Source organism: Didymosphaeria variabile (assembly GCF_027946475.1).
Source record: "Didymosphaeria variabile strain IMI 356815 chromosome Unknown scaffold_4, whole genome shotgun sequence".
NCBI classification, from domain to species: Eukaryota; Fungi; Ascomycota; class Dothideomycetes; order Pleosporales; family Didymosphaeriaceae; genus Didymosphaeria; species Didymosphaeria variabile.
The window spans coordinates 1,284,392-1,300,120 of record NW_026611623.1 but is presented as its reverse complement, the minus strand read 5'-3'; the positions used below and the strand labels follow the sequence as shown (position 1 = coordinate 1,300,120).

The 15,729-nt window shown below is 52.4% G+C and overlaps 5 protein-coding genes across 5 annotated transcripts; 3 read left to right on the top strand and 2 right to left on the bottom strand.

Moving 5' to 3' along the window:
• Window positions 1-17: 17 nt before the first annotated feature.
• Window positions 18-1,097, top strand: N0V89_005317 (uncharacterized protein; the record flags this gene model as incomplete). The annotated part of the gene is made up of 1 exon (XM_056214094.1): window positions 18-1,097. One exon carries the CDS (start codon window positions 18-20, stop codon window positions 1,095-1,097), a length of 1,080 nt encoding a protein of 359 aa, XP_056071361.1.
• Window positions 1,098-5,376: 4,279 nt separating this feature from the next.
• N0V89_005316 (uncharacterized protein) lies at window positions 5,377-7,019 on the bottom strand (the record flags this gene model as incomplete). The annotated part of the gene is made up of 5 exons (XM_056214093.1): window positions 5,377-5,489; window positions 6,058-6,145; window positions 6,200-6,297; window positions 6,348-6,449; window positions 6,509-7,019. The coding sequence occupies 5 exons, from the start codon at window positions 7,017-7,019 to the stop codon at window positions 5,377-5,379; spliced, it is 912 nt and encodes a 303-aa protein (XP_056071360.1).
• A 1,058-nt stretch (window positions 7,020-8,077) lies between these two features.
• Window positions 8,078-9,280, top strand: scn1 (Cut9-interacting protein scn1; the record flags this gene model as incomplete). Its single annotated transcript, XM_056214092.1, has 1 exon — window positions 8,078-9,280. The coding sequence occupies one exon, from the start codon at window positions 8,078-8,080 to the stop codon at window positions 9,278-9,280; it is 1,203 nt and encodes a 400-aa protein (XP_056071359.1).
• A 352-nt stretch (window positions 9,281-9,632) lies between these two features.
• Window positions 9,633-10,929, bottom strand: N0V89_005314 (uncharacterized protein; the record flags this gene model as incomplete). Its single annotated transcript, XM_056214091.1, has 2 exons — window positions 9,633-9,657; window positions 9,710-10,929. 2 exons carry the CDS (start codon window positions 10,927-10,929, stop codon window positions 9,633-9,635), a joined length of 1,245 nt encoding a protein of 414 aa, XP_056071358.1.
• Window positions 10,930-11,453: 524 nt separating this feature from the next.
• On the top strand, window positions 11,454-12,502 carry N0V89_005313 (uncharacterized protein; the record flags this gene model as incomplete). Its single annotated transcript, XM_056214090.1, has 2 exons — window positions 11,454-11,899; window positions 11,947-12,502. 2 exons carry the CDS (start codon window positions 11,454-11,456, stop codon window positions 12,500-12,502), a joined length of 1,002 nt encoding a protein of 333 aa, XP_056071357.1.
• Between the last annotated feature and the right edge of the window lie 3,227 nt (window positions 12,503-15,729).

Sequence of the window (15,729 nt, the reverse complement as noted above, 5' to 3'; positions counted from 1 at the left end):
AGCACCTGCATCGTCGCATGCTCAAGCCGTCCTTCGCGACGAAGAGGAGCCACCCTACTCCATCGGTTCGTGCTCGAAGATTCATAGTAACACGCATTGACGCCAGCACTAAAGACCACAACCCGCCGCCGCGACCCCAAATCCGTCAGCTCCGCTCCTTCGACAAAGTCCGTCCAGACTCTCCTCCCACCCCACCGGCCTCGTCCCCGCCGATTCTACAGGCCCCGCCTCCCCACCACGCTCGCCGCCAGAGCGAGACAACCAGCGCCGGCCCTCTACGCCGACGCCTCACAAGCCCGGCTTCTTCGACAGTAGAAACGTCAACGGAACACGCAACGGCGGGTCCACCGAGCCCGAACGCGGAGAGGGACAAGTTGCGGAGAGTCACACCCCCAGAGAGACTCCTTCCCAGCCCTCCGCTTACAGAGGAGAGTCAGTCACACCCAGTCCCCGCCGACCGCCCCCCAAGCTCAGACGGCGGGTCTCACCAGCATCAGGCTAGCATTACGTCTAGCGAGAACGGTAAAGATGAGATTGCGAAGCCTGAACACATATCACCCCCTAGAGGTATCTGGCAATGGGCAAGGGCGGGTACTCGGTTGAACATGCTTGGACGGATACCGCACCCACCAACGATGACCCTGAAAGCAGCAACCACCGCAGTCAACGGAGCTTTAGAAGGAGGCAAGGCTGTTACCAAAGACGACTTCAGCGTTCCATCTACCGTGTCAACGCAGCCGCACAACGAAGAGCGACTGGAAGAAGCCGCGGCTGCCAAGATGGAAGGCCTGGGCATCGCGAATAGCACTGTCGAGCAGCATTCCTTATTCACTCAGACCAAAAGGTCCTCAGACGACCTCGTTGCGTCTATGAACGACACGCCTTCGCCTCAAGCCAGGGAATGGACGAATGGCGACGACGTTGAAGACGTTACCGCTAATGGTGTCCCCATCGAGCCCATTACACCATCACCTGCTTCACGCAAAGCCCAAACGAATGGCGTCATGTCTGAGAACACGCCTAGCCCGCACCGCATTGCCAAGTACAAAATCGCACTCGCTTCACACATACTCTCGCCTTCTCGCGTTATTTCGTAATGATACCCTGTTACCTTTGCTTGTCTTTTTTGCAATCTACGCTATGCGTTACGACCGTACGAGGGAGGGGCGTTCCGTCTCAGGGAGACTGGTAATAGTGTATGTTGTGTATATATGGTGGAAAGGATATGGGGCATATAGGCAAAACAATCTATCACATATACTTGGTATTGATACTCGAAACGCTATGTCTATAGATTTTGTGCGTTCATCACGTGCGAGCCATGAGCAAGCAAGGTACGTACTGTTAATATACAGCCGCGTGCTGAATGGTGATGCGGTGCGTCACCACTGTACGCCGTCCCCGGCAATGCTTCGATGTCTCTCCCTCATCTGAACCTGCCTGGGCGCATTGCTGTCTATATAAGGTCGAAGTTTTTCTCGCAATCGTGTTTCTTTCCTCACTACACAAGTCTGCTGTGGATTCACTAAAAGAATTCGAGCTATGGGGCCCATGGGTGGATGCTTGTGCGCTGTCTCTAAAACTCGAACAAATCACAAAAACGGCGTGGTGCTTCTGTCTGTCCCAAAAAGCGGAGATTTCAAAGGCATGGCTTGGTGCTCTGGCGCTGTAAAAACACTCCATACCCTACAACATGGGCCTGGTCTTCCTGTCTGTCAAAAGAAGAAGCCAAAACTCGCATGGCTTGGTGCGTCGGGCTGTCGAAAAGTCAGCAGTACGATCTATGATAGCTTTGGAACTTCGGCCTGACCAAAAGGGCAAAACTGGCATTCTATGGCCTGGTGCTTCGGTCTGTCCAAAAGCAACCTGGGAAATGGCGATGGTTTGGTGCGTCGGCTTGTATTAAAGTCAGAGATGCAAATTCGATGGCTTGGTGCTTTGCTCGGTGTTTGAAAGCACGAGGCAATCGCGCGATGGGTCGGTGGCTGGGCAATGTCAAAGAGCAAGATCAATTCGCAAAATGGTACGACACTAGCTAGATGGTCTCCTCGGAACTCAAAAATCGACTATGAAGATGTTCCATGACTTGGTGCGCTCGCGCTGTTCGAAATTACCAGAAGGATATCGCATGGCTTTTGTACTTTGTAGCTTTTAAAAAGGCAGGAGAACACGAGTTCATGCTTTACTCCTTTGGCCAGTCTAAAAGATGTTCAAGTGGAATAAATGTGGTTTCGTGCTCTTCCCGGCATCTCTCAAACCCTAGATAGGGAAACCCATGGCTCGGTGCTTCCACCTTTCCAAATTTGGCGGAACCAAACTTCACGCCCTCAGTCTCTGAAGCCAGCCATCAAAACACATAACTCGAAAGATCATGGTTTGATCCTGTGGCTTGTCTAAAAGGCTACAAAATTCACAGAATGGGCTCGGTGCTTCTGCCTGGTCAAAGATGAAACTGTTTGCGAGACATGGTCCGGTGCTTGAGTGCTTTTCAAAAACGGAAGATGTACCATTATGCCTTGGGTCTCTGCTCGGTGTCTGAAAACATATAAGACCCTGTGATGGCTGGGTGCTTCTGCTCTGCCAACATTCCCACTATCGAATAAATGGCTTGTTACTCTGCGTCTCTCAAATCAGAAATAACCCCATCCATGGCTTCGTGTTTTGGTCTGTCTAAAAACTCTAAGGCCGTCATGGTTATGACCTAGAGCCCTGCTCAGTATCGCTCGAATAAGTGCATGTAATAGAGTTTCATGGCCTGGTGCTTCGGTCTGTTAAAAAGAAATCTCAGTGCAGGAAATGGCCTAGCATCTCCTCGATTCCGCTCAAATGACAAGGAACACGTTTTGATGGCCTGGCGCTCTGGCGCTGCATAAATCCTCCTCAGACTCGATGGTTTCGCGTTCTGCTTGGAGCTGTGTGGTCTCACTCAAGTTGCATCCGAAGGCTTTCATGCCTTGGTTCTTCATTCGGTGTCTCGAAATGGAAGACCTTAGATCCTATGTTGTGCTGGTTCGACACTTCTAAAACCGTGCAACAAATGATGATGACTTGGCCGGTTGCTTGACCTGCTTCATTCCACGTCAGTAGCTGGATGCTTTGGTCTGTTTGAAAATCACGATCGCCCAGCTCCATGGCCTGGTGCTTTGCGCTGTTCGAAAAATCTTGCACCACCGATTATCATGGCTTGTTGCTACAGCAATGTTCAAAACATTTCGACAACGCTTTCATGAGTTGGTGATCAGCAAACCATCAAGTAATAACACGTACCTGCCATGGTGTGGTGCTCCGCTCGGTGTTCCAAACGCGTACCAAATGAGAGAAATGGCTGCCTTCTCTGGGGTGTCTTAAATTAGGCTGGCAGGCTTCTATGGTTCGGGGGTGTTTTGTGGTCAATAATCCCTCGAAGGGAACTGCATGACTCACTGTCCAGCCATATTTTCTGTCTTGGAACACTTCATCCTTAAACCGACCTTCCGAAGTTCTTCCCCGTGCATGGATTTGGCGTCGGTGATGCTGCGGCCCGAAGTATAGCTTGATGTCGCTTGGGCTGCCGCTCGAACTATCATGTCGAAAGTTTCTGGCGTGACTTGGGCTGTTTCGGGGTATATAAGTCCAACATCTGAGCGAGAGAACTTCTACCTCACACTCAATGGCCACTACGGGTGTAGTGGATTAAAAGCAGACAAATTCTTTATCATGTCTTGTGTCTGTTCTCCTGGCGCCAAACGCGAATTCCGTACTGCATTACGGGCGGTGGGACTTTGTGGTGTTGAAAAGATGTGACACAGGGACCATGTCGTCTCGCGGACTGGAAGTCGTAAAGGCTACGCTTACAGAACTTTACTCAAAAGTAAAATTCCAGAATGATGATGCACCCCAAATCGTTTCAAATGGGTAGTATTCGGCCTAAAATGAGCACAGAGGCAGATATAAAACCGCAAATCAAGAGCAATAGGTCTTCACACTCTCACTCCACAGCTGTGGCTGTTTACTAAAATTGAAAAGCAACAACCGTATGGCTTGGTTCTGGGACGTCTGGCGATCCAAAAGGAGTGTTCACTCTTTGCATGTGCTGCTGCGTGCGTTGATCTGTCCAAAGAACGATGTAATCGCCATCATCTGAGCTTTAAGCTCAAAATCCGGGAAGCACCTGGCTATGGAGCATCCAAAACCCGGAGAGGTGCACCCGATGTTGTAGCGCTCGACGTCAGTATTACCACAGCTCCAGTGTAACTGTGTCTGATGCTACATAAGCCTAGTGAAAGATGTATAAAATTGCCAGTCGAGGCGGGTTTCTTGTTTTTTACACAGCTTTGCGACAACTGCAACGGCTCAAAACATAACGACAACAACCGTATGGCGTTTTGCCGGCGGCTTGTCCAAAAACTGGTAATCCCGTGGTCCATGTGCGGTCCTCCGTGGTTGACATCCGCCAGACATGTGTTCAATGGATGAGTTTGCTCGGGTCGAATTTGGTGAAATAGCATGAAATATCGTCGCCATGCGGTCGGGCATCGGTAATGCACGATGCTAGTGCCAATCTTCGAGGTAAAAGTGGGACATAGAAGGTTGCATACATGTTATTTTTAAGCTGTAAAAGTCATCCGAACCGACACCAGCTTCGAATTGAGTATAAAATGAGCCATTAGGTTTCCGATATCCTCTCCCTACACAATACCTTTTCGGGATTACAACAGAAATCGAACTTGTTCAACTCAATGTGCTGCTGCTTCCGGGTGTCAAAAGTTGCGGAAACAGAGGCCATGTCTGGGGTTGAGACCAAAATTCGCGATTCGACTTCTCATGCGCTCTGTCTTCCGTGTGCCTGAATCAGTAGCTTATCTGGTGGTGATGTGCACCGCCATCATCACTTGAGTAGTCATGCACTGGTTCCTGAGACTTACTTCTGTCGGATAAACCGGAGTGACATCAGTCAGCCTTTTGCGTACGAAAGCGCGGAACTTTCTCTCGGAAAGTGTTCTCCACGCACTATATTACCCCTCCTATAAACAAAATCCTGGTCGTGAGCTATATGGCGCAGTACTCGGTGTGAACCGTCCAAAAAGAGTGTGGACTTGGAACAACATGCGCGGTGTGGCTTCACCGAGCATTTTCGGTATGGCATGGCCTTCATCGTGGTACTCAAATACATGTTCGATGTTCCCTCACAGGTGATGATGAGAATCAGCACCGCCATCCAACGGCGCCACATAGAGTTTGAGATAGCGGAAAGCTCTGTCAGAACATCCATCAACACGAATACGTGTATATAAACCTAATCTTACTTCACAAATCTCTTCTCACACTACTCTGCCTACATTGCGATCAAGTACAAATTCGCGAACATGCATTTGATGTCTTGTTGCTTTGGGTCGCCTAAAAAGCATTTGGAACGAGGTGATGTCCTGCTTCCTGGATCAGAACTCTGCTACCTTCCTGGTCATAGTCTTTCGCCGCTCGCAGCTTGGTCCTGTCGTCTTTTCCATTGACTATACTTGTTCGTGGTACTTCAGAGGGTTCGTGTCCGAAGTAGAGGAGCTGCGATTGGGTACATGCGCTTTCAAATGATTTTCAAATCTGTTCATATACAGCGTCTCTACAGCTGTAGTCGATAATACCGGGCGTTCTTTCGGACTATTCGATGGCTCGGGGCTTCGTTATCGGTATCCTCGCAAAGAGAAAGCCCCCGACTCGTAGGAAGATTGTAGATGTGGGAATAGCATGGAAGTGTCGCGGGTGCCCAGAGAAGTTCAAAGCCGCAGTGATGAAGGGAGAAGGGCTGGAGATTAAACATTGGCACTGAGTCGGAGCTGATGTGGTGCATGCGAACAAGTATTGGGAAGGGCCAGTGAAAAGAGAGGCACCAGGTTCTACGGCGGGGAAGAGGAACAGCGAGTTCTGGTTTGGTGGAGAGAGTGTGCCGGATTTCAAGATAACATAGGAATGAGGGTTGGGATTCTTTGTACGAGGGGTCGCTGTGAGGTGATGGCGTAAAGTGGTAATTGATGGCATTGATGGAAAGAAAATCCGCAATCGTTCAAATACTTTCTCACATACTACTGTATCCACCATCAACGGGTATGCCAACTCCAGTAACCCATGAAGCATCCTCACTAGCCAAGAATAACGCTGCTCTAGCAATATCCTGCGTTGCATCAGTCCTGACATTGAGAAAGAGGTATATCTGCCAAATACGTACCTTGCCTTCCCCCAATCCTCGGAACGGATGTCTTTGAAGCAAGTGCGCCTTTAGCGTATCATCGGAAAACACATGATGCGTCATTGCCGAATTGGTGACTGAAATATTAGTTCTCATATACGAAGGTTTGGGATCTCGGGAAGCTTACAGCCAGGGCACAGAGCATTGACATGGATGCGGTGCGGCGCGCAATCCAGCGCCGCCGTCTTCGTCAAGCCGATGACGCCGTGTTTCGCAGCCGTGTAGCCAGCTATCCCGCATCAGCACAATCTTCCTTTGGTAATATCCTATCTATTGGACAATACTTACTGTAGTTTGTCTGTCCAGAAAGCCCCCAGATACTTGCAATGTTGACGATCCACCCTTTATCCCCCGACGGGCCCGCCGTCTGCTCCACCATCTGCCTGCTCGCATACTTCGTCCCCAGAAAGACTCCCTTCAGGTTGATATTTAAAATCTTGTCCCACTGCTCTTCTCTATACTCCCAGATCTTCTTCCTATCTTCGCCCGTGCCCGCATTGTTTACGAAGATGTCGAGTCTACCGAACAGAGTGACGGCTTCCTGCACGAGGGCCTCGACATCCGCGGCGACGGCGATGTTGGCTTTCACGAAGACGGCGCGGCCGCCACCTTTCTCGATCTCTTGGACAGTGGTGAGGTGCCCGTCGGTGCCTTCAGCAGCAGAGAGGAGGGATGATTCTTGAAGGTCAGTGACGATTACTGTGGCGCCTTCGGCAGCGAAGAGGAGAGCGATTGCGCGGCCGATGCCCGATGCCGAGCCGGTTACGATGGCGATTTTGTTGAGGAGGCGGTTGACCATTGATTGTGCGAGGTGGGAGAAGGTGAGACGGATATTTGGGCGGAGACGAGTGGTGGGGCTGGGAAAGAGACCAAGAATGAACAGAGGAGTGAGATGAGAGAACGATAAGAAGACGTGGATGTAGCAAGAGAGCAGTGAAGAGTTTCGAGTATAGATATTGAAAGATCAGGAATCATATGTAATATAAAAGGCTACGATACGGAGTCTGGGCAGGGCAACGGTCGCAACACCCAAGATGTCATTGACTTCCTGCGTCCTCGTCGGACTCGTCCAGATCCAAGATAGTGGTGTGCATGCACGCTATGGTGTCTCTGTTAGTCGCTGTATAGCTAGTAAGGCCAATGATCTATCGACGTACGATCCCTCGCATTCGAGGGCACCGCGGACTTCGGATGCACGACCGTCGAAACCAGGGCACATTGGTAAGGTCATGGTCGAGCAAAAAGTGACAGACGGAGACGATTGCGGTGTAAAGTGTTTTCATCTATGAGAGATGGTAACGAGTGGATTACCAAGATGGCGGAGTTCGGATGCGCCCACGCGCGCGGTTGGTATAGGATGGGCCAGAGTCCGGAGAAAGCGTGACTTCAGACACCCCACCTCGCCACTCCGAAGACGCGATGTGCGAGCTCTGGAGCCTGCCCGAAGATGTATGTCAATACATATGGTGTCGCAGTGAAATGGTGCTATTTCTGGTCACCACGTTGCTGTTGCTCGTGAAGGTTGTCGAAGGTCTAGCAAAGTGGACGATGTGTCGGAGGATTCTGACAGCAACGCGTGTGAGAACATCTCATACCGGCCCATTTGGGACTAGCCAGCAGAGCTGCAGAAAGGACGCACCACAACGTCATACTTAGTCTATCGCCAACGACGTCTGAATTTCGCGAACTCGATTTATTGCACAAATTGAAAATAAATCATATCTTCAAATAATCGCTTACCCCTCTTGAACTGTTGGTTCCTCTCGATTATCCAGATTGCCTCTGAACCCCTCCGCTGAACACAAACCTACCAAGCCATTGTCCCATCTCGTAAACATAGCACCAACACCCAAAATCATGTCTACACACCAAAATGACTTCCCTTGGCACATTGGCGTCTACGACGCGCACTGCCATCCCACCGACATCATGTCCAGCATCCCTTCCATTCCCTCCATGAAAGCCCGCTGCCTCACTGTCATGGGCACACGAGCACAAGACCAGGATCTCGTCTCGCAAGTCGCAGATCAGTATGGCATCAAGAGTAATAAACCTGAAGAGTGGAAGAGGGAAGAGTGCATGGTCCCCTGCTTCGGGTGGCATCCGTGGTTCGCTCACATGATGTACCTCGATCACCCCTCTGGTAGTGAAAACGGCACAGGGGAAAGAGAAGAGACGGTCCTACGAGACGAGGATAAAATCAAACATTATCAAAATGTCCTGGCCCCAAAAAGAGAATACCCCAGCGAAGAAGACCGTCAAACCTACCTATCCCTCCCCAACCCGAGACCCTTCTCCGCCTTCCTCTCCCAGACCCGCTCCAACCTCGAGAAATACCCCCTCGCCCTCGTAGGCGAGATCGGCTTAGACCGCTCGTTCCGCATCCCAGAAGCCTTCCAATCCGGACGGGAAGAAAACGACCTCACCCCCGGCGGCCGCGAAGGCCGCCGTCTAACCCCCTTCCGCTGCGCCCCCGCGCACCAGAAAGAAATCTTCAAACGGCAACTGATGCTCGCGTCGGAGATGAACCGCGCTGTCAGCGTCCACGGCGTGCAAGCCCACGGCCTCGTCTTTGACACTATCAAGGAGCTGTGGAAGGACCATCAACTCCCCGTGCTGTCCAAGCGCGAGAAGAAGAAACGCGGGAAAGACGATCCCTCTGTCGAGGCTCAGCTTGCTTCCTCGCAGACGGGGGATGGCAAGGCGAAACCATACCCGCCGCGTGTGTGCTTGCACTCGTACTCCGGGTCTGCGGACGCGTTTAAGCAGTACCTAAACCCGGCGATACCGGTGGCTTTCTTCGCTTCCTTTTCTACGGCTATCAACTTGGGTGATGCAGTGGGGGAGGAGACGCCTCAGTCTTTTGTAGATATGATCAGCACGGTGCCGGATGACATGGTACTGGTAGAGAGTGATTTGCACACTGCGGGAAACGAGATGGATAGACGGCTGGAAGACATTGTAAGGCGAATATGCAAGATCAAGGGGTGGGGACTAGAAGAGGGAGCAGAGAGGTTGGGGAAGAATTGGAGGAGGTTTGTTTTCGGGACCGAAGGTTGACAAGGTGATGTGACTATAGAACACCGGAGAGGGCCTTTGGCGCTCCAACAAGACAGCCTTCCAAGGAATCCGGCCGTTCATTCAATGTTGTTCGAGGGGCATTAAGCTCTATTCTTTTAGGCGACTTTCTATCTAGAAGATACCATCCCTGGATATGCAGTGGGAATGGGCAACGCCAGCCGGGTACTGGTGCAGAAACAGATGGACAAAACAGATCACGTAGTTCGTGTGAGACAGCCAACAACGCCTTTGCTATGCAGCATGCGGGCACTTCAAGGAAAACCGGACAGAACGAACTGGTGTATGGGATAATAATACGACGTAGGAAAATTTTTGCTTTGTACAGAAGATATTATCGCGCTACGCGCTCGATGAGCCTGAATTAAAATTAGTCCACGTCTCGCGAGGGGGTAAGCAATGGGCTCGTACCTCATAGTGCTGATTGCAAAAGTAGTCAGCCAGGCAATTAGCGCAATCAGCAGCGTAGCCGTCAGCGCCTTCTGCCTTGTACATATGCTCTTGATGTAGGGACAGCCGGAGGAGCCACTCAAAGGGTCGTTCAGATCGGTGCCATCCATGCACGCCCATCGGCTGTCCCTCAGCGCCTGGAAAGCCAGACTCAAATTCGCAGAATCGAACACAATGAAAGCAAGGTCGAGGAAAACAAGGCGCATCTTGGCGTAGTGGGACCGCAGTCCCAGGGGTTTTGAGGTGTATTCATCGTAGGTTATATAAACGGTGTAGACAATGGCCACGACGTCGACAATAATAGCCATCCACGTGGACGAGTTGTTCTCGCACGAGCGATTGTCTGACCGGTGGAAGATAGAGCCAGCCAGGGCGAGCGCTAGAACGGAGAAGGAAAGGACTATCAGGCGCACGGCAAGCGGCACCATGGGGTGGTTCATGAGGACTTTGCGGAAGCGCGCGCGTTTTGCGGAGCTGAACAGGAAGAATCCCTTGAGCGGCTCCTTCTCTTCCTGGTCCATGGGCTGCCAAGGCTCCTCGAGATCGGGCATGTTCTCCTTCATCCAGTCGTCGTCCACGATCTGGCCGCGCGAGGACGAGGGCCGGTCGCGGTCGTAGTCGGAGGCCTTTGCGAACTGCTGCCACTTGGAAGCCTGCTCGGCGAGGGGCGCCGTCGGGGTGACGGGCGCATGTTCGCGGGCGTGGTCGAACCTGCGGCCAGGGACATGCGACTTGGGGGTTGGCATGTAGTTGTGCGAAGCCGGGCGGGCCGAGGTGGGCGTGCGCGGTAACAGCAATGATGAAGCATCGACGTGGTCTTCGTCGTCGACGGACTGGACCCAGGGTGGGAGGGTGCGGGCTATACGGTGCTTGTCGTCGACCGCCTGGGTGTCCTTGGAGCGCGACGACGCCAGCGTGTGTGGGTTCGAGGAGACGGACTGGCTGTGCGACTTACGCACGTTGTTGGCACCATCCGCTTGGTCGTGGGGGTAACGCTCGTGGCTGGATGAGGCGGTCGTGGCCGAGAGCGGGCGATGGAGGCTCGGGCTAGAGAGGGACGGGGGAATCGCAGAGGGCTGTAGGCGGTTGTTGTTCGTGGTGGTGAGCCCCTGGGACGGCGGCGAGGGGTGGAGGAAGGGCGAGGTGCCATTGTAGGCTTCGACCATGGGGTTGCTGGTCATGTTTCACGCTGTGGCTCCGCTAGAGAATCCAAGGCCGTCCGCCTGGGTGCCCGTGTCGTGAAGGCGAGCGGAGGCTCCGCGGTGGAGGCTCGCTCAACGGCGCCAGCCAAGCCGCTCGGGCGTGAGCGAGCAGCTGAGCAACGGGCGATTACGTGGGCGCGAAGTAGCACTCGGTGTGCGACGACATGCTCGGCGGGAGGTGCCCGGAATTGCTGTAGCTGGCTGTGGCTATCGTGAGCGACCGACTGCAATTGTCCCTGTGGTGGTGAGGGCAAGGTCCTGCCGGTCCGCGTCGCGCAGGGAGATTAGCTGTAGATCCAGGACCCATCGGTGTCCCTGCACAGCGCACCATGACGTCCTCGCGCCGCGAACAATTCCATGTTCACGCCTCCGCTAGCTTGCATTTGCCCTTGCCCTCGACTCGCATCGACATCATGTTTCACGCACAGCGCATCTAAAAAGCTTCGCATCTGCGCCATTGTGCGCTTACCAAATCATCTTGCACCGCAGCCCGACCGCCCGCTATGCGCCTCTTCCTCCTGCCCATATCCACGCGGCGCTCGCTCATCTACTGCGAGAAGCTGCACGAGAAAGCCGCCAGCGAGCGCGGCGTGCTCGACAAGATCACAAACAAGGCGAGCGAGACATGGCTAGCATGGGAAAAGGACGCAAAAGCGCCGTTGAACTGGAAAAAACGCGTTACCCAGGCCGGCAATCAGGCCCTCAACCGGATTCCCTTCGAGGAATGGGGGCTCAAGACGATACCCGCCCTGACCACCAAGCGGAAGCTGGCGATAGTTGAGGGGCGGGAGAAGTACCAGGTCATATATCCAGGGCTGTTTCTACAGCAGGAGAGGGTGCCCGAGATACTCCAGAAGCTGGCAAAAGAAAAGCAGACCATGTACAAGAGCAAAATGATATGGAGCATCGTCGCGATGCCATTTACCGCGCCCTTTGCGCTGATTCCTATGTATGGTATCCTACCCTCTCTAAAATCTACCATACTAACAAAAGCAGAATCCCTAATCTGCCCTTCTTCTACCTCGTCTACCGCGCCTACTCGTACTGGAAAGCCCTGACCGGCTCTCAGCACCTTGAGTTCCTTCTAAAACACAACCTACCCACGCCCAATCCCTCTTCAGAGCTCGACGAAGTCTACACCGCAGGCCTCATGTACCCTACCCGCCAGGTCTCGCGCGCCGCACCACGACCGTCGAGAGAGCAGGCAGAGGAGGTAGCGCGAGTCGTGGAGTCGCAAACAAACGGCGGAACCGAAGACGTGATGGTGCTGCAGCGCTGGAACGGAAAGCTCATCGCCGAGCAATTCCACCTGCCAGACATGGAGGTCGAGATCGAGCGCGCAGTAGAGCAGGTGGAGCAGTCTATCAAGGCGAAAGACGAGCTCATAGAAGAGAAGCTCGAGCTTGAGAAAGCAACAGCAACAGGAGGGCAGACAGCTAAGGATGTGCTGCCCAAGGCCGTAATACAACCCCTGGAAGAAGCCGAAAAGCGGATCCATGAAGAGGCTGAGAAGGTCGCAAAGGAGATGCCATCCAAAGACGAGAAGTCTTAAACTTGTGTTGCAATCGGCTGAGGCGTTTGTATGATATCCAGGGCGGTATGTTTGCGATTTGGAACGTGTTGGAGTATGTAACGTATGACGATGGCGGCTACCGGTTATAATTCCCGATCTTACCTCTTGATACACAGCCAGTTGATGGCGAAAGAAATGCACCCTACTACGACATTTCTCTTGTGGCTTCGAACTGATGTCAGTTCTGCGTTGAGTTAAGCAACCGAAGCTATGTACGAAGTCTACTGATCAGACCGACTTATTGCTCCCTCCTCGAAAGGACCATAAATTGGTTGACCACCCTATTCTCCTGCCCCTTCCCACTGTAATCATTCTTCGCAGTATGAAATACACTCCTATCATCTCAAATCGCCAGAACGTTTTCCCCCGCTTGATTCGCACCTGCAAATTGTGGTTCTCGCCAATTAACTGCAAGGCATGCGCTTTGATAATATTGCTCTCCGTCTCCGTGGCTCCATCAATCCGACCATCCTCAAGCTAGTGCGCCGCGACAAAAAGGGACTTCAACCCTGTGACAGGCTTGGCGCGTTCGGCATGTTGGGAGGCGGAAATCGAGCCCAGTGTTCTCGGGGGCGCCGAATTGCTTCGCCACGCGGTTGAAGCTGGGCTGGTGGTGCGTGGCTGTGAGGGACGGGGCGAACTTTTGCCACACAGGGGAGAGGCGGTCGTAGGCTTCGTAGCCCGAGGCCCACAGGGTGTCGCAGCCGGAGCCGTTGCTAGGAGGTTGTGGACTTTGAGGATAGCGTAGTCGTTGGGGATGTGCTCGAAGGTAATGCGGAGATCTATGTCAGTGATATGTCCGTATGTTGCAAGCATCTATCACCACGAGGCAGCAGCTCGAAATTCTAAGCTTCAAGAGATATACCACTTTCAGGGAACGCAAGTTTGAGCGTTATCGTCACAGTAGCTGTGAAAAAATTTTATACGGCAGATGCGGTCGAGTATATCTGTTTGATATCACCGTTTCTCTTTCATCTCAATGCGATAAAGACAGTACTACAGAAGATATTATCTCCTCCATCCCAGCTAATGCCCCTTCCTCTTCATGATGTGAGACAATGTCAATCATCTTGCTTTCGGCATTGTCGCTGCATGTTCAAAATCACCCTTACTCCTCTCCATCGCAAATAAAATCTCGCTTCCCTTTTCTCCTACATTGGTCAACTTTAGGCGCCCGTCCGACGAGTGGGACGGCCGTCGGCGCGCTCGTAACCGTACCCAAGCCGGGCAATGTGACCCAAGTAGAAGTTCCCGGCGGCACTGGAACTGAGATCGTTACAAGAGACGGGACAGGCGGATTGGCGGTTGGCAAGCCCAACGTAACCGTATGGCCGGTCAATGGTTTAGTATACGTTCCGGGGGGCTTCCCCCCAGGTGTCTGGAACGGGGGATTTGCGGTCGACGGGCTTGCAGTAAATGAATGATCCGGCAAGGATGCCGTGGGAGGTGGTTTGGCGCCAGGCGTTTGGGTGAGAGTAAGAGCCCGGGCGTTGACCGTGGCGATGAGGGCGAGAAGGCCAAGGGAGTGCATCTTGGAAAGGTAATATAGTAGACTGCGGTGGTTGGTGATGGTGTGATTCGAAAGGATATGCGTACCTTCTTATATAAAAAGCTTGGCAGTTTCAACCCACGAAGGATCGCTGTTAGCCAGGATAGCATTGCAAAGGTTGAGACGCAACATATAGATTGCTGCATTGAAAATAAGCACTTCCGTATCGCTTGGCTTGAAGCTTGCATCTTTCCTGTGTACTCAGTGTCAGTATACGTCGTGAAGGATGTACTCAGGTTTAGTGTGCTATATTTGGAAGCATAAATGCACAGTCTGACTGCGAAATACTCAGGGTCCGATGCTGTACTCGGCCCTCGTGTAGTGACCTCCGCCCTGTGCTCCAATCAATACAAAGTTGGCTGCAGGCCTTGTAGATGAGAACACATCGCATTCTCGCAAGGAATTCCTAGTGGTCACGATGTCTGTTGCCAGGCCCTGTTCACGCTTTCCCAAATGCTGTCTTCGGCCACTTCGCTGCTAGGATTTCGCGAACGTATTCCAAACCCATTGATGGGAATACCCAAGATCGATTGTAAAATGTAATCAGTTTTCAGTAAATAGGAAATCCCCAAACGTCGATCTGCATCTTCGGTCATTGGTCGCAATATCCAGGGAACGCTGCATCCGTATAGCGTAAGAAATTCGTCTCCGGGCTTTACCGAGCTGGATTCTACGCCCAGTCGCCCAGCGCTCGTGATGTAGAAGCAGCTATTCGCATATCCGTTTTGGACCAAGCTCCGGAGTTGTGTGGCTTCCTTGAGGCTCCAATGGCCCATAGTACGGTCAACTCGAAAGACGAATCTGGTAAATTACCGAATGTCGTTCCAAGGTTTGATGGTATTGTGTCTACATGATACAGATGGAAGCTGTCGTGGTGAGCCTGCGACAAGTACGGGAACAAACCCATGATGCGCCAGCAGGGCATCTTTGTTCCATGTTGAATTCCAATTCCTTTTTTCCTCACCCCAACCACGCAGTGTGCTTTGATCCTCTTGATCCCGCATCTGGAGCACAGAGGATACTTCTTGTACCTTGTCAGCATAGGTTCCGCAAAGATGTCTAGCTCGAGCTGATACTTTCAGGTTCCTTGTAGACCGACCGTCATCGAACAAGTCGCATCATGTTGCAACGTGGCAGATATCAGATGCAGACACCGAGTAGTTGAGTCGTCTTCCTCGCATGCATGCAAGATTTGGGGTACAGTACACTACTCTTATCCTAGAACTGATCACCCGACAATACGGGACATGTGAGGACTGGCCTGTATACGCCTTGGTGGGGAATGGAGACAATCATATGTTTTAACGTCGAGGTGGTCGCACGTTATCGGCAACCGGCACCTTGCCTTATGGCATAGCATGCGCTCTTTATGATCGCTTGGGGAGGGGGGGTAACAAGTAGACCAGAGGGCTCGTGCATAACAAGGAGTGCGATGGGCACAGAGGGCAGGAGTTGGCAGCTGCAGGGTGTAATCTTTGTTGAGACAGGGGTCTCTAGTGTTCGGCAGGAGCTTCCCAACGTTGTGTATAGGCATTTGTAGCCGCCACAGATGCATCACTCTTACGCCTCACGAGATGCCAGGAATACGTAAACAGGATCTACGGGTGAGGATGAGGCATACTATCGTCATACAGGAACCATTCCAATTGCAAGCAGA